The sequence below is a fragment of the Acomys russatus genome, chromosome 31, assembly GCF_903995435.1.
Source record: "Acomys russatus chromosome 31, mAcoRus1.1, whole genome shotgun sequence".
Classification (NCBI taxonomy): domain Eukaryota; kingdom Metazoa; phylum Chordata; class Mammalia; order Rodentia; family Muridae; genus Acomys; species Acomys russatus.
The window spans coordinates 24,559,552-24,586,206 of NC_067167.1; the positions used below are offsets into that span (position 1 = coordinate 24,559,552).

Here is a 26,655-nt window from a genome sequence, read left to right on the forward strand (position 1 = left end):
GAGAGACACAAAACATACAATTGGTATGTTTATTATTTCTAGCATTTAAAGATGATTATATATTCTTAAACAGTTCTTCTAGGGCTATAAAATGTAATTAAATTATAGCAGTGTCTGTTGTAACTTTTAAATTTAAAATGGTCCAGGGGCATATGCATAACTTAAATTATGAAGAAAAAAATTTTTAATTAATATACAACACATATACATAATATATAGATGTAATGAAAAAATGTTTTTTTCTGAGCACTGTGAAATCATGTCTTGTTTGCTGCTGTTGAGGTCAGGGCAGGACTTCCACAGAAAACGGGGCCCATCTGTGTGCTGCACTGGGACTCAAGGCATCAGTCTGAAGATCCCACAGACCATTGCTTTCTTCTCTCTCCTTCCTCCTTCTTAGTCACCCCCCACCCCCACCTCACCCCAAGCCTCAATCTAGCGATTAGGAGCTGGGTTGTGCTTGGGGAGCGGGTGGAGGGTTTAGGATTGAATACTTAGAAGCAAGGCCAAGGGTAACTTCTTTAGTACCTTTCACCTGGACTCTTTTTTTCTACTGCTGATCTTACGCTTTCTCTCTCTAGCTTTCACTCTTGCTCTTTCTTCTCTTTCTTGCTATCTTATACGCCCAGGTCATGGGTTCGAGTTACACACACACACACACACACACAATTTTGACCTTATACCATTTTAGTTCCATAACACCCTTCTACTGTTCAATAGTTAAAGGCTGTGGCTGCGGCAGTGGCAAACAGTTCACTTTTCCTATGCTGCTCCCAGTTTCCAGGAGGCACAGTAGGTGATCTCACAAGGCAGATGGATGTCAGCTCCCTAGTGGTTGGCCATTCTACACAAGGCAATGATCTGTTAGCACTGCAGCTGCTTAGTCCTTCACCTTGTGGAAGACATCTTTGAGAGTTTTCAGGCTGGGTGGCGTGGGGTGGGGTGAGGGTAAGGGATGGGGGTGGAGTTGAGGGACATTTTAAAAAGGGAGTGCTAAGGAACCTGGTTTCTTAGTAGCTACACTCTCCTCAACTGGCCTTAACATACTTGGCAGTGGTTTAGCGCAGGAAAGGATATTTATTTTGTGTATGGAGTCAGTAGGGAAAACATTCTTCCTCCCCATTCCTCTTTGCCAAGATCAGATTACTTTTCACAGACTGGGGCTGGCTGGCAGGAGGCGACAGGGGGTGGGGGCTAGTTTTAAATCTTTTATGTGTGTACACCTTGTGTGGTTGGGTGTGGATAGCAGGAAAAGGGGGGGTTTCCAAGTTGAGTGAAATTCCTGTTCTATGGCTATTACCATGCCTGTAGGGTTGGCAGGTCTTAGAGTTTAGCTAGTTGGCAAATAACTACAGAACACAATAGAATCTCTCCCTCCCTCCCTCCCTCCCTCCCTCCCTCCCTCCCTCCTTCTCTCCCTTCCCTCCCTGTTTCTCCCCCTCCCTTCTTCTCCCACTATCCCTCTCCCTCTCTCTTCTCTGGGTTTTCTGCTTCCAAACAAACACCTTCTTCCAGGCTGAAGCTGGTCCAGTCTCCCTAGGCGCAGCAGCCACAACAATCCCGCAGTTCAAAGTTAGGCAGCAATTGCACAACTTCCAGCAACTCTCTCAGCCGGCTGCTAATGAGCTGAAAGCCAGGAACATCTGAGGAAGTGAAAAGGAAGCCTCCAGCCTCCCTCCTTTCACCGGAGAGACCCAGACACCCCTCCCAGGGCCCCAGATCACTTTGCGATAAGGACTGTGTTATTTGCTTGCCTTGCCCGGACAGACCATGGCTCCCTTTGGAAGAAACTTGCTGAAGACTCGACATAAAAACAGGTAAAAACAAACAAACAAACAAACAAAAACTGTGTGTGTGTGTGTGTGTGTGTGTGTGTGTGTGTGTGTGTGTGTGTGTGTTTTGTTTTGTTTTGTTTTCGATTAAATTCCCTAAGTGTGAAGGTATCTTTCTTTGCTTTTCGGATGAAACTTGTTTTGAAAGCGCAAAGCTCTTGAAAGTCAGGATCTCGAAAGAAGAGGCAGCTCTTCAGATTTTAGGTTCTATTCTGATGGTGCCAGTAACTCGTACAAGGATCATGGGAAATCATGACTGATTTTTAACTCTCCTTTCTCTTTATGGCAGTCTTTCTTTTTAGTTTGTCTTGAACTTTAGGGGACAGAAGAGTAACAAGGTATATTTTGTTTAAACACAGGTTTAAGACATTACTTTTTGAAAAAGTTTTAAAGTTTGGGAAAGATTTAACTTGAGTTTCTAGCCACTTGTTAGGGGAAAAAAAGTACAACTGCTGATATAATCTGGAAACAGTGCTTTGGTTTCCCCTGAGAGTGGAGCATTTTTAAAATCTGGACCGTTTCCTATGTGAAAACATTCCCATGAGGAACTTTTTATGGACTGTGTCTTTGAGAACTTTAGGTGGCTCAGGCACTCAAAGAAAAGTCAAGCAGCTGCGTGCCTCAGATCTTTATTATTGCCACTTTACTTTGAGTTAATACATCAAGCGTGCATAACTGTGGTTTAAATACATGTACTTAAACCATAGAGGTGAGAGAGAGAGAGAGAGAGAGAGAGAGAGAGAGAGAGAGAGAGAGAGAGAGAGAGAGAGAGAGAGATTGAATTTGGGTATTATCCATATAGTTTGGAATAATATCAATGTTTATATTTCAATACCATAGCTATTTTATCTATGCCTCAAATATTAAATATTTTATGGAAACAATACAAAGATAGTTTTAGACAGGCTTTATTTTTAAAAATATATTTGTCTTGGCATAGGGGCTTTCCAACCACTCTCCTCTTCATTATGCCTGTTTGCGCTTGCCATAATTTGCTTAGTGTAAATTTAAGCGCATACAATTACAAGGTAGGAAATGATATAATTATTTTAAAGTGTCTGTATGATAATATAGTGATACAACTTTAAAATAATTCTTCCTACTTCAGTTTTGTATGCAAATGTTTACTTTGAATATTCTTTTTAAACCCATTCCAAATATATCAATGGTTTAGTTGACTAAATTTATTTCTAAAACTAAAAATGCCATAATAAATGCTGTAAAGCCTTCTCAACCACTTTTATGTGCTAATAACTTGACAATATATGATAAACACGGTATTTTTGAAATGATTATGTTTTGTTACGTGTTAAAATAAAAATTTTCAGTATATTTTAAAAGCTAATGATTTCTATTACAACTAGACTCATGTATTAATGGTGGCAAGTATTTATAAATACTCTAGAAAACCCACCCCAGTTGACCAATCCCAGTCCTGCTGTGAATTTTAGTAGTGCCACTACTGTGCCGTTTTTACATCTCTTTAAACACTATGAAATTGTTGAAAGGGTATTTTGGAAAGGTTTATTGTTTTCGTAAACAAATTGTGCTTCTGGCAACCAAGTCTTGTCTTCAGAATTCTTTGTTGTGAAGCTTTTTTTAGGCCATGTCAAGAATTCCATCCCTGGTATGCCAAGTAACAATGCACTAAGCCCTTGATGCAGCCCTGAATTTCCTTTATCAAACTGTATAGTCCATATTCATTGTGTCATTTTGTTAGTGTGCCTTCTGGTCTACCGTAAGACTAGTGCCACCCAAGGTACGGAAACAAACATGTTTAGCATGATATTTTGAATGCAAAATTTTGGTGAAGAGATAAGAACAGAAAAACTGGCAGTTTAACAGCATTTTGGTTTTCTCTGAGAAAGTAGAAAGATATCACTAAGGGTCATGATTTATTACCACCTCAATTTGAGAGTGTGAGCAAAGGTAGTGATGAGGAGGATGTGTGTGTGTGTAAAGCTATTCCAGAGACTGATTATATCTTTTGCCAGATTGTTACTTTTTATCCTGGAGGGAGGGAGAGAAGGAAAGAGGGAGGGAGGGAGGGAGAGATAGAGGAAGGGAGGAGGGGAGAATGAGAGAAAGAGAGAGAGAGAGAGAAGCAGAAATCAATGTCATAAAAAACAAGCATTTGAAAATGATCAGGAGAGAAGTCATGCTGGGCCTTGAAATACATTTAATATAATTTGGCAATTTATGTGAGGTCTTGATGTTTGGGTTTGTCTGTTAGCTGTCTCAAGATAAAACAACAGATGAAAAGATAGCAGGCTACCAAAAAGAGACTTGATACCCTATGAGCATATAAAGAGGGAGGAGGTCCCCCTCAGTCACAGTCATAGGGGAGGGGAGTAAGGGGAAAATGGGAGGAAGGGAGGAATAGGAGGATACAAAGGATGGGATAACTATTGAGATATAATGAGAATAAATTAATAAGATAAAATTAAAAAATAAAGGGGAAAAAAGAAAAAGAAAAAGGAAAGAAAGAAAGAAAATGAGTAGCATGGTTAAGGTTATCCATTTCATTAACCAGAACCTATATGCTTTAAATAACCTCTCTCGAACACTTAAACAACAAATCATTTCACTAAATGATCAGTCAGTCGGATGTTTAATAGAGAATGTGATTAATAATAGTTATCTAATAAGAAGTATTGGATCAATTTATTTTTAATTGAAATGTATTCTATAAGATGCACACTTTGTGCATTTATGAATATATAGTCATATTTGTATGTCATATCTTCTATCACATAATGAACAGAATGACTTTACCATGGTTTGCATTTTTTCAGCAGGAAGAAACGTAGATTCCTGAAAAAATTTGGGGCTGGTTGCAATAACAAAATTTTGAAGAAGTTTGCATATTAATTTCAATTTTTGCCCATCTTTTTACTTTTCTTCTCTTGTGGAGCAGTGTTAAATGATCCAAAACTGACCGAAATGAGATATCCCTGTAAGTGTGCTCAGAATAAGTGCAAATTTAGGAGTTGCAAACGATGAGGCATAATAACTTTTAGCAAAGAAGCTCCAGCACTCACAGAGGGTGGAGTCATAGCCGTCTAGACATCATTATGTTTTCATGCCTAGGAGAGTGCCTGGGATGTTGTAGACGTGTAATACAGTTGTTTGTTTAATTTTGTGAACTAAGTTATAATTTCTCCTCAACCTAGAAAGACCATCATTATTTTAGTCCTTATTTGTCATGTGATGCAGGCTAGTGTTGCATGAAACTCAGTACTCAAGGGAATCAATTGAGGCTGCATATAATCAAACTCATGAGGAGATAGTTAGGTATCTTATAGATTCAGACACAAAACTATTCCTGTTCTACCAGATAATTTATCATGAATGGAACAAATCATTTCGTTAAAATGTTTGGCAAGTTTTTTTTAGAAAATTCAAGAATACTACATGGCCCCAATCATTTTGAGCTTTTAACTTTTAACTTTCATGTGAATGAAAGAGAGCCGAACTAAAAAATGTAATGATTATAATTAGCAATAATTTGTTTAAATGGTCTAATTGTATGTTTAATTAGAAGAATACTGTTTCCAAAAGGCTTCAAGTTTTGGGGAATGGATTGTTTATTTTAATTCAAGCGTAATAAAATAAACTGTGACAGAAGCCTCAGTATTGTTGCACATTTTGCTAATAAGACTTTTGTTCAATGTGTCTAAAAATGATAGAGAAATCTAGATTGATTTTCTCCAAAAAAATAGTCAATCTTTTAAAAATGTAAGCTATGGGGTCTAAGCAACTACCTTTTCCTCACATAAAAGCTAACAAAGTAAATAATAAAACACTGATACATTTGATATTCTTATGAGTTTTCAGTGATTGAATTTAGATTTTTATTCTATTTAGCTATTCATGGAGACTGCATTTTTTACTGTAATAGTCTCTGTACTAGATTATATTTTTCAACTCAATAAAATTGTTCCAGAAATTAGTGAGATTAACTAGAAATTAAAAACATTTATACAAAGTTTAAAGAACTACTGACACTTCAAGGTTATGCTGAAATGATTAGGAGACTAGACTCTTGTGCTTTGCTTGAATCAGCCTCCCTCTGTTTCAAAGCCACATTGGCCATGAGTTTATGATTCTCCTGCCTCTGCTTCCTGGGTGTTGAGATAACAGGCCTGTGCCTTCAAACCTATGCCTCTGACATAAAATCTGGTGCCTGTGATTTGATACTGCCCCTTGGCTGGGTGGCCTTGTGGGCACAGGGATGAAGAGGATGCAGGCTACCCTGATGGGACCTGATAGACTGATCAGATGGCTGGGGAAGGAGGCCCCTCCTCCTGTCAGAGGTCTACAGAAGGGGAATAGGTCAGAAGAGGGAGGGTGCGTGGGAACTGGAAGATAAGAGCAGGGGGATAACAATCAGAATGCAATGTGAATAAATTATAATAAATAAATTTAGAAAACAAAAGGAAAAACAAAATCCTTGTAAAAGACACGATTTATTATTGTCTTAATTGGTAACACTTAAAGAGATGGAATGGGTTGGAACTTTCACTAACTCTCACTAGAAACAGAAAATCATTATAGAGTGGAAGGGCCCCATATACTCCCTTATGTAAATATTTACAAATAGACAAAACACATTAAAATTGGTTTGCATCATTATTTTTGAGACCCATTTGAACTTTCCCAAACTTTCACTTGAGCCATTTCAGAATGTTTTTGTTTTAAAAAAAAGGAATTGTGTTAATCTGTTGCAAGCTATACATACAGACAGCCTTTTATATATATATGTGAATCCTAAATTAAAGGGTCCAAGAAAATGTACCCGTAATGGACATATTGAAGTAGTAGGGCTCCACACTTTTAAATAATTACTTAAAGCATTGTCACTCATAGTGCTATTTAGTGATTACAATATTACCTGGTTGTATTTTTTTTTTTTAACCAAGCACACATGTCATAAATAAATCCTTCTATTTCATCAAAGAAGCATTGCATTTTATGGTTAGAGTCAAAGATTTTGACAAGAAGACAGTCTCGGCTCTGTAATTAGAAGAGTAAAAGGATCAGCTACTACAATTGTATCTTCAAATGGAGACTTGAAATGTTCACAAACTTGGATAGAAAAATACCAGATTGCTGGGTCTGTAAGTCTTCTGCAGTCCCTGAGTTTCTCAGAAGGTTTCGCTGATGATACCTTGTACCTTAAGCAGTTGCTACTTGGCAGCAGACAGCCCATTAGGAACAATGACTGGAATGCTTCATCCCTGACAAAAATAGCCCAAGAGCATTCATTGGCAGGGGTGAAACTTATTCCAGGTTAAAACTTGAATTGCGTGGAAAAAAAAAAAAAAAAAAAAAAAACCTGAGCCAATTTAGCTAGCTTAACATTTACTGTGTAAGATGTTGCACTAGGCATCATACCAGCAAGTGGCACACGCCACTAAGAGCAGCTCTTGAGTGAAAGTTGTTTTGAAACAAGCTAAATAATTTATAGTTGGTTAATAATTTAATTGAGAAAATGTCTTGATTAGTTCGACTGCACAGCAGAATATTTGAGGGTGTATTTGATGTACAGGGAATAGAGGAGCTGACAACAGTTCTGAGTGCCCACAAAAGTTAAACTCTAAATCATGTGTGTGTGTGTATGTGTGTGTGTATGTGTATACATATATATGTGTATATATATATATACATATAGACACACATATATATTCATGCATATATACATATATAATACATTGCAAAAAAGAGCTGACATAGGGGCACAAGTTTGCTTTTTCCACGTACATGTGTATACATGAAGGCCTCAAAACGCAATATGTCTCTAGCATGTTTACGTTTTACAGCCTGGTAGTATACAGATATGCCAAAGGGAAAGTACAGTACATTCTGGCTTCCACTGTTCTTTCATGTATTTTCTACTTAAAGTGGGTTTAATTTGTTTGTTGGTTGGTGTTTTTATTTTGTTTGGTTGGTTTTTGTTTGTTAGTTTTGTCTCATTCTGTTTTCATTTGAATACTCCAGGCATTTTATTGTGTGTATGTGTAATTAATTTTCTTATGTTCTAATGTCATAATTATGTCATTTCCTCTTTCTCTTTTCTATCCCCAAACCCTTTGTATACACCTTATTGCTCTCTTTTAGTTACATGCCATTTAAAAAATAATTGTTACATACACACACACACACGCATGTATATACACATATATGTCCTTGAATACAATGTGCTCAATGTATATAACGCTACTTTTATGCATACTATTTTTTCTGACTCTCAAGCATTCCTTATTTGCCAGCAATAGGGTAGAGTTGAGGCCTTGTGGCCTTTCCGCTATGCACTTTGTCGTGTTTATTGTCTTCCCTGTTCAGCTCGCGTTTCAGGCACTCACACTGGTAAGACTATGCATGCACGTCCTAAAGTACCTAGGGCACACTGCCCCATACTCTGGCCCTTACAATCTTCATTCCTTCGTCATTAATCCTTAGGTTCTGGGGCTGTAACGGTGCATGTATCTTTTGGGATTGGGATCCACAACTGTGCCTTTTGATCTCCTGTGATTTTCTGTAATGGTCTCCATCTCTCGCAAAGAGAAATTTCCTGGATCAAGGACAGGGATTACCATTACCTGTGGGTATAAGGACAAATGTTTAGAGTGTAGTTAGGGATTGTTCTGGCTTAGGAAAGTGGTAGTTGCAGGTTCTCCTCCAAGATTGATGACTTCATTTGCCCTGGGTGGTTGGCTAGGTTTCCAGGCATGGTTTTAAGCCCATCTAAGAACAACAGTGAAAAACACAACATTTTTTAACTGTCATTATTCAGCATTTTTAATTGGTTGCAGTTTCTACCTCCTGTTGCATGTTATATTTTACCACACAGAGGAAATTGTTTAATAGTTCATACACTTAAAAGCAATTAATAATAATAAAGATAACCTAATACAAAATACTTTATTTGAATTGAAGAGGGTTTGTGGGAAGCATTATACATGTCTATAATACCAAAATTACTTCAAAAATAAGGAATATCAATGGGTCTTACTTAAGTTGACCAACTGGAAAAACTGTACTTTAGGTTTTATATTTATAGGCTGGAGTGCTCTCAATTTTTGTACAGAAAAATGTCAACATTTCTATAAAGAATTCTCATAAAAAATATTGCCTCAATAATGGTGGTTGCTGTGCCTTTCTTTTTCCTCATAAAATAACCAGAAAGAGTGCTCCATAAATATTTGCTGATTGCACAAAGAATCTGTCATATGCTCTTAAAATACAGCTGGTCTTTAGATAAAATCATGTCAGAAGAGTGTGCCAATGAATTTCTGTTGAATGAATGTTCCTGTAATTTAGAATGAATTTATAAATGCAGTGCTAACCTTTGACCATCTGTATGACCCCACCCTGCCTTCAGGTAGGGAATACCATAGTTGAAAGAGATTCCACGAGAGAACTTGTTGGCTTCTGGTAAAACAAACAACACCAAACAGAAAGAAACATTCTCCCTAGTTACTCTTTAGTGAGCCTCATGTCTTAACTTGCGCCTTTGCATGCAGCCATGTATATATATAAATGAGGTTTGGTAGCTCTCAGTGGATGGGTCCTCTAGATATTGATATTTTGTATGGACCATTCCTCATTCTCTTGAGATAGAGAAACGTGGCTGCGGACCATTTGTTCTCCAAAATGAAGGGAAGACCTATATGTTAGACTATCACAGTTTATAAGACAGAGCAAGAGCTAACAATGCACAAGAGAAATAGTTTGGCTAAAAGTGAGTTCTGTATTCACTAAGAATTTAGGACATAGCCCAACTATGTCACTCGTAGCCATGTGTGCCAGATGTAAATAGTTAAAATCTGTACACAAAGACAACAACAGTAATAGCATGTAGGAAGGATAGCAGGTTACCAAGAAGAGACTTGATACCCTACAAGCATATACAGGGGGAGGAAGTCCCCCTCAGTCACAGTCATAGGGGAGGGGAATAAGGGGAAAAAGGGAGGGAGGGAGGAATGGGAGGATACAAGGGGTGGGACAACAATTGAGATGTAATATGAATAAATTAATAAAATATATTTTAAAAAAGAACAAATCTAAACATTGTAATACTTGTGTGTGTGTGTGTGTGTGTGTGTGTGTGTGTGTGTTGTTCTTTATGTAAAATGATGTACAGCTATCAATTAATAAATTCCTAAGTGCATCATTGGGCGGGGAAAGTGATTAGTCTGTTTCATTCACTGTAAACTACTTCACCCCAAGAACGTTTCATATAACAACTCATGTTGAATACTTTTCTGACTGATTGAACAAATAAACTCACTTAATACTTAATACTGTGCAGTTAATACTTTAACATTGTTATTTCCCAAACTCTACACACGAAGCCTCTAAAACACTGGACCTTATAGCAGTCAGTAAGTGACAAAATTTTTCAAACTCATTCTCTAACATACAGGACTGCTGTGTGATGTATGTAGTCCTTGGGACATAATTTTATCATTTACAAAATAGAATTAATGCTAAATCAGCCTATGTATGGATTGTCTGTGACAGACGCGCCACTGTCCTAGATTACAAGAAAAGTTCAAGAAACAGCCATTCCCTCTTCAGCGCTATTAGATGAAATATACTATAAATTTAAAATACATGAATATAGTGTGATATTTGGGGCTTTGATAGTCTAGCCCTCACTTATTAGAATGTCTGCAACAGCACTAATCTCCTTATCACTGTGATAAAAAGAATTAGATTGTGAATTATTGACCACAATTAAAATCTCTATAAATATTGCACAAATATTTCTTTAGGTGATAATAAAAGTACTTGAATTCCAACAGTATTTTGGTTTTACTTTCATAACTCTTCTGAACCAATTTTGAGTAATAATGTTGCCAGATATATAACACAGCATGGTTGTTGTTATTTATTTTTCAATTATATGTATTGTGTATATCTATGTGTGGGTATGTGTACATATGTATTGGTACCCCCAGGGACAGAACAGGATGTTGGATTCACTGGAACTAGAGATTACAGTTGCTTTTGAGCAGCAGCAGCAGCAGCAGAAAAAAAAAATGGATGTTGGGAAATAAACTCAGGAAGCATTGATGATTGACTATATGATCATAAGAGAGAGGAGTGGATGGAAGTAAAGGCAAATGAAGGAACATCATTGTAATTAAGTAGCATTTATTAAACTCCCACTGTGACAGGCCTGAGCAAGAGAAGAGAACACAGTATGATGTGCAGAAAAGATGTGGGATGGGACTGAATCACAAAAGCAGGAGACTGAGTCAGTGTGATCAAAACAGAAGAACCTAAGAATTGGGCAGCAGTATGGTTAGTTTAGCAAGAATCCATAACTGTGTTGTTGGTGGTGAAAAAAACATTTTCAACTGGGTTTACATCAGAAATGTTTAGGAAACAACTATGGGTGTTTGTTTGACCTTGCTCCATTTAATCAATTGTAGTTGACCTGAAATCACACTAATGATGTTTATTAAATTCATCAGTTTACCAGATTGTGTGGGGTGAGCTGTTGTTCTCTCTCAAATTTTAGTTCAGTATTTGTGAATAGCTGCCCACATTTGGAAAGTTTTCATTGCCTCAGCTGTGCTGTGTGACTAATTGAAACTGCACCTGGTGCATGTTAATGTATACATGGTATATGTTTGCTGTTCTCAACCAGTGAGTAAGGCACTTTATAGACTCTTAAAGGCCTGTAGTTATCCTGGTGTTGCGTATTTGTTCTGATCTCTTTCAATCCGACTGGAATTTCCTGCAGCTGCGGTTAGCTGAGGGAAGATAGCAGTGGCTTTGAGAGATCATAATCGCCCATGGAAAAGCCTGTGGGTAACTATTTTTTAGCTCTGCCAATAAGACCTCAAATTTCCCTGGAAGCTAGAGCAGATGCCATAAAAAAAAAAAAAAACCACAGTAATTTCCATTGGGCAAACATACAAAAAATCCATTTCCATATGACGAAAAGGGTTGTGATCAGCAAGAAGTCCCTGTACATATTTCTTTACTTACTGTCCCCTTATTTTATTATTATTTAGTTATTAATTTATATCTGTACCACAGTTTTTCCTCCCTCCTCTTCTCCCAGTCCTTTTCCACCAACACCTCCCTCCTCCTCTCCTTGTCCCCAATCCACCCCTGTCTCATTTCCCTTCCAGGCCTCCCAGGGATATCAACAAAACATGGCACATCAAGTTACAATAAAATTAGCACCTCCCCTCATACTAAGCCTTCAGGAAGCAGCCCAGTGGAAGGAAAGGGGTATTAGAAGCAGGCAAAGAGTCAGAACCAGCGGCCCCACTCCCTCTGTTAGGAGTCCCACAAAAACACCAAGCTACACAAGGGTAGCATATATGCAGATGGCATATGTTAAACCCATTCAGGCTCCCAACTTTTCAGTTCAGTCTCCGTGAGCCTCGATGAGTCCAGGTTTGTTGATACTGCGGTCTTTCTGGAGGTGTTCTTGACCTCCCTGGTTCTTACACTTCTTCCTCTCCTTCTTACTCAGGATTCAGCAAGTTCCTCCTAATGTTTGGCCGTGGGTCTTTGCATCTGCTTTCATTAGTTGCTGGATAGAACCTTTCTGATGGTGATTATGCCAGGCTCCTGTCTACAAGGATAGAAGAATATCACTAGTAATCATTCCATTTGCCTTTTTTTTTTTTTAAGGCAGGTGTATTTGGTTCTATCATAGGTCCCTGGACTATTCCACTTCTGGTTTCTGGCCCTCCAGGCTGTGTCAAGGGTGGGCTCACCTCTCTTGGCATGGGTCTCAAGCTGAACCAGTTACTGGTTGGCCACTCCCACAATGTCTGGGCCACCTTTACCCCAGCACAACTTGCTGGCAGGACAAATTGTAGGTCAAAGGTTTTATGGCTGAGTTGGTGTTCCAATTCCTCTACTGTAAATCTTGCCTTTTTATAAAAATTGGACAGTCCAGACTCTGTGTCCACCATTACTAGGGGGCTTAGCTAGGGTCACCCTAATAGATTCCTGAGAATTTTCATTGCATTAGGTTTCTACCTTGCCCCTGAATTGCCCCTTAATTCCAGCTGTCTCTCGAAGTACCCTCTCTCTCCATGGTCCCCTCACCTGATGCCTCCTTATCCTGTCCCTACCCACCACTATCCACTTATAATAAAGGTTTTTTCTTGTAACTGTTAAAAATATCCGTAAGACTTAGCAAGATGACCAGGTTAGTATTTTGCTTTTATTTAAAAATTGATGAGGTCACAGGTTAGATAAGTAAATGAAGGAAGACTTCCAATATAATGATTTATATAGTCTTTCCTTATTGCACTATAATGTAAGGTTACTATAATGTATTTACCATCTCTCTCTTCTCACCCCATACACACACACACACACACACACACACACACACACACACACACACACACACACACACACACACACACACACACGAGAACTTAACTGCAATCATCTAGCCAAAAATTAGTACCAGTGTAATTACAGAAGAGCAAGAGAAGTGAAAAAATGAATGCATTTGGAAATAGAATTTGTGTTTAATCTGTGAAGGGATATGTATAAATGGATAATTAAAAATTTTTAAATTTATTAACTTTAAGTGATAGTGCCGATAGAAAACATATGTATAAAAGTACTTGTTGAGAACATGTGGCAGATTAATGATTCTATGTGGTTTTTTTTGTTATGTTTCAAAAACTCCCTGAGTATTCAAGTGAAAATGTTTATGAAGTATAAAGCTCAGGGCTAGATATGTAGAAAAATCTCTTCAATGACAAAGAGAGGGGATTACCTGGGTTTTCCAGAGGGTCCTAGAAAACTACAAGAACATCATGACATCATGATGGGCAGATCTGGGCCCAGGGGTTCTGCTCAAACTACTGCACCAGCAAAGGACAATACAAGCAGTAAATATTGAACCTCTAGTCAGATCTAGCCAATGGACAGGACATTCTCCACGGCTGAGTGGAGAGTGAGGACTGACTAACTCTGACATGAACTCTAGTGGCCCCTATTTGACCATTTCCCCGTGGAGGCAAGGTCTGGTGGCACTCAGAGAAAGAATAAACAGGCTACCAAGATGAGACCTGATAGCCTATGACCATATAGTGGGGAAGGAGGTCCCCCTCAGTCACAGACATAGGGCAGGGGAATAGGGTGAAAGCAGGAGGGAGGGAGGAATGAGAGGATGCAAGGGATGGGATAACAATTGAGATGTAACCTGAATAAATTAATTAAATAAAAACAAACAAAGAAAGAAAAGAATAGCAAAATTAAACTATAAGTGACTTAAAAAATAGAATGGAAAAAATCAAAAGTAAGAAAGACAGAGAGACAGCATTTCATCATGGTCATTTGCAGAAAATGAATGGTTTACTTCATTTAATTGTTTAAATCTGCCCAACAATCTGTGATTAATCTGGAAGACATAAGGTTGAAGAGAGTACAAAAAGAACATAAGTAGGCCAATGAGAGCAGAAATACTTAAAGAGATCTCTTAATACAAAAGTGTAGGAGAGAAGTAAGAGTCACCATTGGAGAGATAATATGTAAGGGTTCAAGTTCCATGAAGAGGGCAGTGTCAGGACGGAAGACAGAATCAATGAGGACAGCAGGTTTGGTTCTGAGTCACTGGGGATATAGGCATGCCATGGTAAAGAGCAGGAAGAAAGTAACAAGGGCAATTCAAGGGAGGGAAGATTAAGGCGAAGAGTGAAATTTCAAGATGTCATTTTGCTGTTTCCAAACATCCATCCTACATCCTGGTGTTAGGACATGCACACCTGAAAAGCAATGATGATGGTTGCCGTTCATCCTGCCTACACCACCCTGCCCTGGGTCCATGGAAGGGTGTTGTACATGGAGCATCAGGCTCTGGAGTAAGGCTTTATAGTCAAAGTGCGCTGGTTTCCATCCTGTGATTCTGGGGTGACTAATCCAGTGATAATCCTACTCAGTCCACATGGAACAACCATGTTAAAATTATCCTTTAGCTTTTGGTTAAAGCTGCTTTCAAACCTAGCATAACTTCTGCTTAGGACGTATATTTTCTTTGGTATAACGATTACATTGTTTTTACTTTATGTCTTCTAAAGAAGTATATGCAAAACACTTTTGTAAATTCTTAATTTAAAAGGATGCCTTATCTTGAAAACTGAGGTGCAGATTTTTAGTGTAGTTAAATTATAATTTTCAAAAAGGGCATTGTGTGTGTGTTTTATATAATGCAACCTGACAATTACTTTATATTTTTTCCAGACACTACTCACCTTTGCATCAAGTCACTCTCTCCTTGTAGTACAATACAGCCACAGATTATAAACATAATGAAAGAGACATAGTTTTATTTCAGTGAAACTTTATAAAAGTAATTGGCAAGAAAGGTTGTAACCATTGCCTTTTATGATTCAGACATCTTGATATTTATTGATCACAGAATATTTATTCCTTTGAGAAAAGACTTAGAGATGGGGTAGGAGGGAGACAGAGAGACAGTGACACAAGGAGAGACAGATTTAATTCCTATCATATAAGGTTTTCAAGTGTCAAAGGTGAAAGGTTGAGTACAAGACCATATGGTAAGGAAATTAGAATTAACCAAGATAGAATTTGCTGTTACAGAGTATCCACCAGATTCTGCAGAGACATGAAGAACAGGTGTTCATGCCTTTGTGGGTTGTGGGAGTGCGAAGTTAATGATAAAACAGAATTTTCCTAGAGGACAGTTTCAGGGGACTTCCCAGAGGAAATAACACTGGAAACAGAGTAAACGTGATTCAGATGGAAAAGTAAAAAGTGTAGTGTAACAGAACAAGAAGACCAGTCAAAAATATATGTATACTAGGTTCAGTTTGGTGTGTTTTTGCAGTTAATATGTAAGGACATACTAGGGCAGAGGTCAGCAAGAAATGAGGAACTGACGTATATTTAAGGAAGCGTTTGGCTATGATATGGGGACAAAGCATGAAAAAAAATTCTTAATAAGATTGAAACATCATTTATCTGTGCCTATGGTATTATGTGTTCATTTACTAATGCCAAGAATTTAAACTCGTAATATACTCTGATCATTTTTGTCTCTGCATTCCCTAGATCTTTGCTTCATGATTCATCTTTGCTTAAATTCTTTCTGTCTTCTGTCTTTTTTCTCCTACTTAGTTTATTATCTGTCACATTACCACTACTGCTGTTTAACAACATCTTTCCCTCAATGACCTTTCTTACACAAATAATTAATCTATCTATAAGCACTGTCTCTGGTTTATTATGTTCCACAAACCCTAACGCAACACAGAGTGGCTGTCACCCCCACACATTACAAAAGAGACAACTTTCTCCTAGTTATGAGGGGTGTTCTAACTGTCAAGGTCAATAACCATTTTCAGAACTAGTGAGACCTGACCTATCATAATGTGTTGTGACTTCTTCAAGCTGTTCTCCAAGCCCTCTCATGCTTGACTTCTAAGATGCCACTGTCATGTCTACCTTTTGCTGTCAAGTTTCCCATAGACCTTGTGTCTTCCACACATTGAACATGAACTCCACAGAGCCATCCACTCTTTGTAGTTCTTTTCAAAGTGAATAGGTTGATATTTCTTCACTCTCCTTTAGAAGGACTTGTGATTTAAAAAAAGAAAAAGAAGAAAAAGGAAGGGAGGGAGGAGAGAGAGAAAGGACAAATCTTATTAAAGACCTCCTATATATGGACATGGTTGTTATCTTCCTTTAGAATATTACCTGAGATTTTTGTTTGATGACAAACCTGCCATGAAGTAGCATTATGGAGAGAAAAAGGGGACAGACTCACAGAGAAGTTTCACTCTATGAGCCTTAAAAACGACCTTCTATTTTGAAGACATAACCAACTATTATTTGGGGCTGTCACAAAAAAAAAAAAAAAAAAAAGAGAGAGAGAGAGAAAGAAAGAAAGAAAAAAGAAAGAAAGAAAGACACTAATACTTAAGGTTCAAATACCTATAGCTCTCTCTCAGTCAAGGCAACATTCAGGTTAGGTAGCTTCCCTTGCAGTAAACATGCTCTATTGTTATGAAATATTTATCTATAAAATATATACATCAATAAGGAAACTTTACCTTCTAGGTACAGACAGAGTTAACAGTGGGAAGTAAACACTGAAATGGACAGAGAGATTTAATATTTTCTCCAGTAAATACTAATGTTAAATATTTACATTTTGATTATAATCAATTTCCGGAATCCAAACTATGAGCTCGGTTTACTTAACCTCCACTGGTCTTCAGTACAGGTTCTTCACACTCCCTTCCCTTTCACTGTTTATGGGAATCAGGTTCCATACCAACAGGGCAGCAGTGGAGTGCCAAGCGCTGCCCTCTGCATGGCTAACTTCTAGTCTCAGCTACAAAATCAAACTGACATTTCTAGAGCATAAAACCAGTAGGTGCACACACAGGCATATGTCAGATTGTGATGTTCAGGACACCGTTTTTAGCACTTGTTTGTACTACTATTACTCTCCCGTTTTGTTTTGTTTTGTTTTGTTTTTAATGGAAAACTAAGTTTTTCGACAGAATTCTCATTCTCAAAGCATTTTAATAAAAAATACTGATCATTTATGTTTGGAATCAAATGTTTTGTAGGTTTTATGCTTCATTTAGAAAAAACACCGATTCCCACTTTCCCCATGACCTTAAAGAAAGATCTGAGTTACTTACTGGGGGAGGGTCAGTGCTTCATCTTTTATGAGTGGCAGTGCTTCCCTCAGAACTGCGGTAGCCAGTGTTTGCTTCTCAGGCAGTCTAATTAACCTGAACGAGCTTGTGGGTGAGAGCTGCTTGTGCTTCATAAATTGCAGTTCTTAATCAGTTCCATTCTGTGAGTTTGTATAGGGGTGTGTACACTTTTAAATGGGCAAGAAAAGTCGTCATGTATCATAACTATTTCTAGTTGGTGTATAACATATTTGCTTAATTTAAAACTTCATTTTTCCAGAGATGTTGTAGAACATATCAACACAGCTGGTCCTGGTGGTGCATGCTTTCATCCTAGCTCTCTGGGCATAGGCAACAGGGACCAATCAGTGAATTTCAGGCCAGCCTTTTCTACATGTGAGTTAGACACCTGGGATTGCCCCAGGGAGACTGTGTGTCAGAGAAAAAAGTAAATTAAACAGAAAGGAAACAAGCAAGCAAGAAGGAAGGAGTAAAATTAACTGCCCAACATAGCTCTTAAATACTGGGAAGACTGGGGAAAGGTATCTGGTTCTACAACATAATAAAAATAAATTGAAAAGGTTTCAAAGACATAAGAAGACCTGCAGCTCCCTTCAAGAGTGTTAGCCAGTATGTTAATGTTCTAATATTAGGAATGCATCAGCATATTTTATATAAGTTTAAATCATGTTATTTTCACACACAACCTCAAGTAGTAACTTAATTTCTTACATAATATCCTGTGAGAAGGCAAATTTCATTTCTTTTGTTGTGGTAAAGATAGCTGAATTTGTGTGCAAAAATGTTTTTTGAAGAGTATAAATTTCCTGAGGTGTGGCAAGAATACCAAAGAGTTTAGCAAATGCTCTATTAAAAATCATGATTTTCTTTTCACACTACATGCTAGATGCTCTCAGAATTTCTAAAGCAACACATTTCCCTGTATTTATCGTGACAAGGCAAAAGCTCTGTGGGAACGGCTGGGTAATAAATGTTTGTGAGCCATCAGGTCTCTTTCAGATAAATTCCATGGCTTATAAAATTGTTTTTTTTTCCTTTTAAGAAATTGAAACATTTACAAATGTAATAAACACTCTTAGCTCCTAGAATTGTATCTTTTACTTTGTAGATCCCAATAATATCAGAGACAGTTGTTTAAGACAATTGTAATAATATAACAAAATACCATTTTAAAAAGGAGAGTTTATAGAAAAAAGATGGTCAGTATGAGGGGAGAATACTTAATGGTATAATTTTGAATAAAATTGTTATGTACAAAATAGCCTCTTTTTTTTTTTATCTGTTAAATGGGTATCACAGTAGTACAATTTTGTGTTGTGACGAGGATTAAATAAATAACATGAAAAGTATTTGGAATAGAGCCGACAGAGCTCATAGTAAGCATTCATTTAGTGTTATTATTATACTACTTTTTGCTCAGAAAACAATATATGTGTAGAAAGGCTAAGAAGAACTGAATATCTTTGCACACTGCTTTGCTATATGACAATTTTCTGAACAGGCAAATCAATGTGTCATCTTTATTTTTTGACTAGTCTCAAAGTTCTGATGTTTCTGCCTCTGCTGCCTGAGTTTTTGGTCTTCTCAGAATTCCAGAACATTGCTTAAAAATCTAGGCAATAAATAAATGTCAACCAAATTATAATAACCTGTGTGCTGTTTCTCAAATGCATAGACTATTCTGCGGTAACTAGTAGACTTAAATAGATTTATTTTTATTTACACATTTAATATCTTGTCCTTAGAAAGTTTTACCAGTAAATTTCTGTTTTTGTGTCATGCCTTCTATCACAAAGCTAACTGGTCTTACTGTGCAGAAACATATACATTTCTCTCATAAAATAATGATAAAACTGGTGCGATGCGTCAGACAGACTAATCAGAATTGCAGGCTGACATTCAGTAATGCTTGGGAAAAGTAAAGTGCCATTGAACTAGGAATTACAAACTTTTAGTCTTAAAGTTCCCGTGACATTTAATTACTGTTTAGCATCCAAGCTGATTATGTCATTCTCAATATTTTAAGCTTTATAATTAAAATATATCTGGGTTTACAGCTTCAACAAATGTATAACCCCTGGCATGTATCTTTTGTGAACTTGTTCCTTATCCAAAACAACAAAATAACATTAGTACAGCATAAAGTCACATCTCAATATTTGGGGAAATAAGATGTGAAGGGCCTGTTTGAAGGAATTTCATAACTGTCATGATCATTAGCTTTCTTTCATGAAGAATTGGATTATTATGAGTCACTAAAATCTGTGATTTGGGCTGGAAAAGTGGCTTGGTGGATAAAACATTTCTACCCAAGTGGGACAGGCCAAATCTAGAGCCACAGAACCCACATAAAAGACAGCACTCACGAACCAGAGCCTGGGATTCCCACAATAGGCTGTCTAGGTTATCCGGCTCATTGGAACCCTGCCTCAATAAATATCGTGGGGTACCAAGTGATACCAGCTTCTGGCTTCCACATATACATGTGTACAAGTGTGCACATACATCCACACACAGGTGCATGCATGCACGTGCAGAATGGAAACATACGCACACATACTCACAAAAAAAATTCCAAAAATGTTTCTTGTTGCATACTTCCTTGAAGTCAATTTATACTAAGACATTACTTGTTCTCTTTTCTTCAGGATACTGGTTGCCTAATGGTGAATAACATAATTCAGCTCTGCCTGGTAGAGGGTTCTGCATTCATGAATAAAACCAGCCACAAATCTGAAGTATCATAAAAAACAGTTCCATCTGTAATGGACTTTCTCAGACCAGTTTATCCCAATTGTCACTATTCTCCAAACAAGAGAGTTTACCAAAATGCTTACACTACATCTTTCAGTATAAGTATTTTGGGATGATTCAAAGACTATGATAGGAAGTGTGAGCATGATGTGCAAATTTTGTACTATTTAACAGAAGGAACTTAAGCATTTCTGCATTGTGTCATCGTGGAGATACGAGGTTGGCAAACCTGTGAATTTATGTTATACTAATCCTAATTTGTTGTCTTTGCTTGCATGCTATGTATTTAAAATTTCCTATTGTTTATATGGTGAAATAATCTAAGGAGATGCATATATGTCTTCTTCAAATACAACAAGGAAATTTATTATATTATAATCTTTACAAATCTAGGAAGGGAATTTTAAATTCCTCATGGAATGAGAATTTTGAATAAAAAGCATATATTTTCATTTTATTGATCCTTGCTTCACATGTAATAATTAAAAGCAAAAATATTTAGTTGCTATTTTTTTTTTGTTTGCTTGTTTATATAACAACTCATGTGAACAATTAATGTTCTTAGTGGTTTTAGGTCCCAGGTTGGGGAGAAGACTCATTGGGTAAAGGCATTTTTTTTTTTTTTTTTTTTTTTTTTTTTTTTTTGCTATACCTGATACTTGAATTTGATTTCTCAGACCTACATATTGGAAGAAGTGACCTGACTCTGGTACATTGTCCTCTGTCCTGGTCAAATGTGAGGTGTTACAAACACACACACACAGAGTTAAGTGAACAGATAACTAAAAATATTTCCCGTGATTATATTATATTCTATGGTGTTGTTAGAATAAGCAAAGTACACACATTCATTGTAGTTTAATTGCTGAGACATTCCATGAAGGCCATGGCTGATTGATTTAGCTGGCCTTATCCTATATCCTCACAAATCAATAGCAGCAAATGAAAAAAATTGTCATCATTTCCTGCAGTCATATCTGGATATTTCCATTTCATCCCAAAACACTGCAGGCATTTTGCATAAATGCCTTCTCATAAATTTTGAGAGATTAGAAGTTCCCTTACCTGTGATCTTGCCTGTTTATTCTAACACAAACCAGATTTCAGGGAGGGAGTCAGAGAGCAATGCAACAATAGCACATTCTACTGACTTCTTCTACCACAGCCAAGAATCACCCAGGTGTCCTTGTTTATTCCCAGAGCGCTGTGCCCACACATCTCCTTTTACCCTACAACCTATGCTCTATATTTACTAGCCTGATGTCCTTTCCTAATGAAGAAAGAAGCTTTGATAGGCCATAAAACTAATGCTTTCTTTCTACACACTAATACTAACCTTCTGACATCACCTGTGGAGTCTGGAGTCACAACTGAAGAAGCTGTGCTTTGAACCATGTCATGATTGGCATTTGAGATGAGCCAGTTTCTTGATGTAAACTGTAGGATATTTGTGTTACAAGCCTCTCCACATAGTAGATGTCATTAGTGGATGACAACTGATGTTTAAACTAGAAGTGTCTGCAAACATTGGCAGTGTGTCCTGGGATGTAAAGCGATCTTGGGTGGCTCATCAGAAGATTCTTTCATTTCAGAAGTAAGGAGTAACAAAAGAAAATAGAGACTGGCCTGTGGACAGCCAGTCAAGTCTAAGGCTCCCCTAATACTCCTCAGTTCATTATGTTTTATTAAGGTTACCACAGTTTCCAACACTAATGTCACTGGTACAAGGACATGAAATTTTATCTGACTTTCTTGACCAAAGGCTTGTTCTACAAAGATACAAGCAAAGTTAGTTGCCATCATTTTGTCTCAGGTTTTTTTCAGCTATAATCAGCACAATATTTATGTTCAACATACATGATTTCCTCTTTGTGATTACCCAAAACCATGGGATATCTGCAAGTTAAGTAACTCCATTGATTTGTAAATAGCAAATACTTACAAACATTTCCAACTTTTAGGATGAAGTTTAAGTAATTGAATAAGGTGGAATGAAGAAGCATATTGTATGCTGGAGCCCAAATATTAAAAAAAAAAAGGCATACAATTGTATTGAGAGTGGGTCTCTTTGTAAATACTGCTAAGCCACTGGGATACAAACACGAAGTAGAAGTGAATTATTAGACTATGAGGTATTTTAAATTAAAAACATTAAAAATCAGTTTTAATGTGCCTAAACACTGTAAGTTTGTGTATGACATGCATTACAAAATGTACTCATTGCTCCAGTCATTAAAAATTCATTGGCTCATGAGGGTTGTCATTTCTTCTACAATCTGTTCCACTTTGTGGCTTGATAGATACGGTGCTAGGGAGCAGATGAAGATGATGAAATTTCAGGCATACTCTTGATATGTTCACCATGTCCCTGGTTCTCTCCTGTTTCTCTCTGCTACTTGGCCACCATGTGTTTGGCATCTCTGCCCCACTGAGCCCTCCCCACCATAATAACTTATCTCATCAGGTCCAAGACAGGACGGAGCCACCTGACCATGAGCCAAAATAAGTTCTTTTCCCTCTTAAGTATTTTTTTTTTCAGGCACCCTGACACAGCAGTCATCTGATGAACACTCTCCCAAAACACATCAAAAAGCAAAGACAAAACAAACTATGCTCTCAGACATGCTATGTATCTAAACATTTTTATTTTCAGGTAACAATGCCCTGCTATCAGTGCTATTAGTCATGCATATCAACCACTACAATTGCATTCACTAGATAAGCACTAATTACTATATTGCATCACAAACCAAGTTATCACACTAAGTTTGTATTTTTTCAACCTTTAGTTATGTATATATTTGTAGATAGCATGGCTTTCACTACATAGCACATTTCCAAACATTGATATGCTAGGTCAGAACTCCAGTGCAAGGTAAAGATTAAGAAACGCCTTCTTCTTTCTAAAGTTTTAGTTTTATCCATATTAGATGACTAAGTTTTGTAATGATCAAATGATACAATTTTCTAAAAGAATTATTAAGAATTTTAAATTGTATAATGTTAATGGATGCTTCACTTGACTCTGTTCCCACAGTATGCCAGAGACAGTCTTGTAAAGCATGTGTCTCTTATATCATGTGCAGTTCCCATAGAAATGGTTAGGAAATATTTGTTAAGTGGGTGACTAGAAATGTAGTGAGAGAAATATCATAAAATAACTAGTTTTCAAGATTCTAAGCCAGCTACAAAATATCTTTTAGACATGACAAAACTCATGCAAATTGTGAAAGTTTTACTGCCTACATTCAGTATTGAGTGGCCATTATATTTAAATATATTCAGTCAAATAGCAGGAATTTTCTAGTATTATTTTGCTTTACTTTTGGCTGAAGAATGCCCCAAATATTTAATGATAGTCAGCCATAGAAAATACATAAATAGTGATTAGATCTTTTGAAAAAAAAAAAAAGCTACAAACAAGGGCTTGGAGACAGTGAGATTGCAAGATTATAATAAAGTCCCCAATTGGTTTGTATATGATATGAAATAAACACATTTTTTCCTTGATTGTTCATAATGAACATTATTGCAGCTTGATGGCAAAAGCTAAAAATTAGCAGCCTTTGGAGTAAGGAAAATCAAAGTAGGACACCTTCCAATTAGTGTAGGAGTTCCAGGATGTTGGTGACCATCATTATGACTCCTCATATAAAGGCTTCTTTGCTCCCTGTGTTCCAGTGTCATTTACACCTCCAATTTATGGCTGATGAATACATATGTCATGTGCAGCCACTGCTAAACACCAGAGCTGATGGTTTCCAGCCAGAGAAAAGAACAGGTCGAGTTATCGTTTGTTGGTTGGTTCCCCCCCACCCCCTGTTTCTGTTTTTCTTTTAGTATACATGTTTTGTAAGCTAATGGAGTTGCCCAATGCAGCCAGAACATCTTCACCACTGTATCATCTTAGAGACATGATGGGTCCTTTAAAAGTGTCACAAAAGCTAACACATTACTGGCTGCAAATGAGAAGTCCTTGTAGATGAGCTGAGTGGTTTGCGGTGGACACTATGAATCCATTTGCTCTCAGAAGACAGTATTTTTCATCCTAAGGTTTAATAGAAGTAGCTTGTTTTGTTTCTTATTTAACCCACATGTCTAAACATCTAATTCATAAACTTGAAAATATCTTCATGCTTGTTTGTTTATTTGTGAATAGAGATTAATAAAATTGCTGTCCTTATAGAATTGTGACAATTACATGAACAAATGCAAAGCAGATCTGAGGAGAATGCCTTGACTATTTCTATTGCTATTTCATGGTTATATTTTCCAGTGTTGTATTTTATTTATTTTTTTTTTATTTTATATATTTTAGTGTGTGTGTGTGTGTGTGTGTGTGTGTGTGTGTATGTGTGTGTGTGTTGGGGCACATGCATGTGTAGGCATGAGGAGCTCAAAGAACAATTTGTAAGTCATTTCTGTACTTCCGCCTTGTGGATCCTTGTGATCATTAGTCTCACATTGGCTAAAACACAATGGCTGATTTAAATATTGAACCATAGAGTCAACCACGTTTGACCCTTAAGACTCCAGCCGAAGTGGAAAGGGTTCACGGCGTATCGTGTTGGCCATCCTCTCTGTGATTCTCCACCTCACTGTACCGGTTCTGCGAACATACTAAGGCTAACCTGAAAATACTAAATGAAAACGATATCAAATATTTTACACTGACAATTTGCCCTTCCCATAAGCAGATAAAAAGAGAAAAGCTTTACGTTTCTATCCTGGAGCACATCTTGCTCTTCTTCTGCAGTCAGAACCTAAATCTATGTCTCTCATTCAGAGTAGAAGCAAGAAAAGGCATTGATGCTAAACCATCTTTCTGAGTTTACACAGGCGATGACAGAACTATAATGCCCTTTGTTTTCCTTTTAGATCTCCAACTAAAGACATGGATTCTGAGGAGAAGGAAATTGTGGTTTGGGTTTGCCAGGATGAGAAGATTGTCTGTGGCTTAACTAAACGCACCACCTCCACTGATGTCATTCAGGCTCTGTTGGAGGAGCACGAGGCTACATTTGGAGAGAAGCGATTTCTATTGGGCAAGGCCAGCGACTACTGCATCGTGGAGAAGTGGAGGGGTTCAGAGCGGGCCCTTCCTCCTCTGACGAGAATCCTGAAGCTGTGGAAGGCCTGGGGGGAGGAGCAGCCCAATATGCAGTTTGTTTTGGTTAAAACAGATGCCTTTCTCCCAGCCCCGCTGTGGCGGACAGCTGAAACCAAACTAGCGCCAAACAGTGAGAAGCCTTGGGATCTCAGCCCAGCGAATTACATGAAAACTTTACCACCGGATAAACAGAAACGAATTGTCAGGAAAACCTTCCGGAAACTGGCTAAAATTAAGCAGGACACGATCTCTCATGATCGAGACAATATGGAGAGTTTGGTTCACCTGATTATCTCTCAGGACCACACTATTCACCAGCAAGTACAAAGGATGAAAGAGTTGGATATGGAAATCGAACAGTGTGAAGCTAAGATCCACTTGGACCGGGTAGGGAATGATGGGGAGAATTACGTGCAGGAGGCATATTTAATGCCCAGGTTCAATGAGAATGAGGCAAAACTGGACTTTAACTCTGAGGACAACCAGACTCTAGAAGACCTGAACGACAGCGAGGGCATGGCACAGCTGGAAGAACAGCTGCAGTACTACAGAGTCCTCATCGACAAGCTGTCTGCGGAGATTGAGAGGGAGGTGAACAGCGCGGGCGTGGCCGGAAGTGAAGACGCGGAGGGGGCAGCTGCGTGGCAGCTGGAAAACACCAATTTAGAGAGCGTGATGTGCGATTTGGAGAAAAGTATGAAAGCTGGTTTGAAAATCCACTCTCACTTGAGTGGCGTCCAGAGAGAGATTAAATACAGTGACTCACTGCTTCAGATGAAAGCAAGAGAATACCAACTGCTAGCCAAGGAGTTCAATTCACTCCACATTAGCAACCAAGACGGATGCCAGTTAAAAGAAAACAGAGGACAGGACGCTGAAGCTCCCAGCAGCAGCAATGAGGAGATCCCTCCATTAACGCAAAGGGTTAACACATATACAAATGACACAGATTCAGACACTGGCATTAGTTCCAACCACAGTCAGGACTCTGAAACGGCTCTGGGTGATGTACTGCTGCTGTCAACTTAACACAGATGGCTTCTTTCTAAGCATCGATGATGTTTTCAGTGACTTATTCTGTACATAACTGTGAAAATGTAAAGCATGCTAAAGTATTGAGTAGTTAATAAAAACTAGTGAACACCATGAACGCCATTTGCCGTTTTTTTTTTTTACGTTCAAGCAAAAATCTGTATATCAGCAATGCAATAGGTCTAGCTTATGGCTACATGACACAGGAAAAAAATCTAATGGGAATCGATTAATA

At 37.7% G+C, this 26,655-nt stretch overlaps 1 protein-coding gene across 1 annotated transcript; it reads left to right on the forward strand.

Moving 5' to 3' along the window:
- Positions 1-1,419: 1,419 nt before the first annotated feature.
- Positions 1,420-26,446, forward strand: Rassf9 (Ras association domain family member 9). The gene is made up of 2 exons (XM_051139597.1): positions 1,420-1,817; positions 25,157-26,446. The coding sequence occupies exons 1-2, from the start codon at positions 1,771-1,773 to the stop codon at positions 26,415-26,417; spliced, it is 1,308 nt and encodes a 435-aa protein (XP_050995554.1). The 5' UTR covers positions 1,420-1,770; the 3' UTR covers positions 26,418-26,446.
- Positions 26,447-26,655: the final 209 nt, after the last annotated feature.

Coding starts and splice junctions, on each gene's coding strand:
- Rassf9 (XM_051139597.1), top strand. CDS start 1,771: ATGGCTCCCTTTGGAAGAAACTTGCTGAAGACTCGACATAAAAACAG. Junction 1,818..25,156: donor AAGACTCGACATAAAAACAG/GTAAAAACAAAC, acceptor TTTTCCTTTTAG/ATCTCCAACTAAAGACATGG.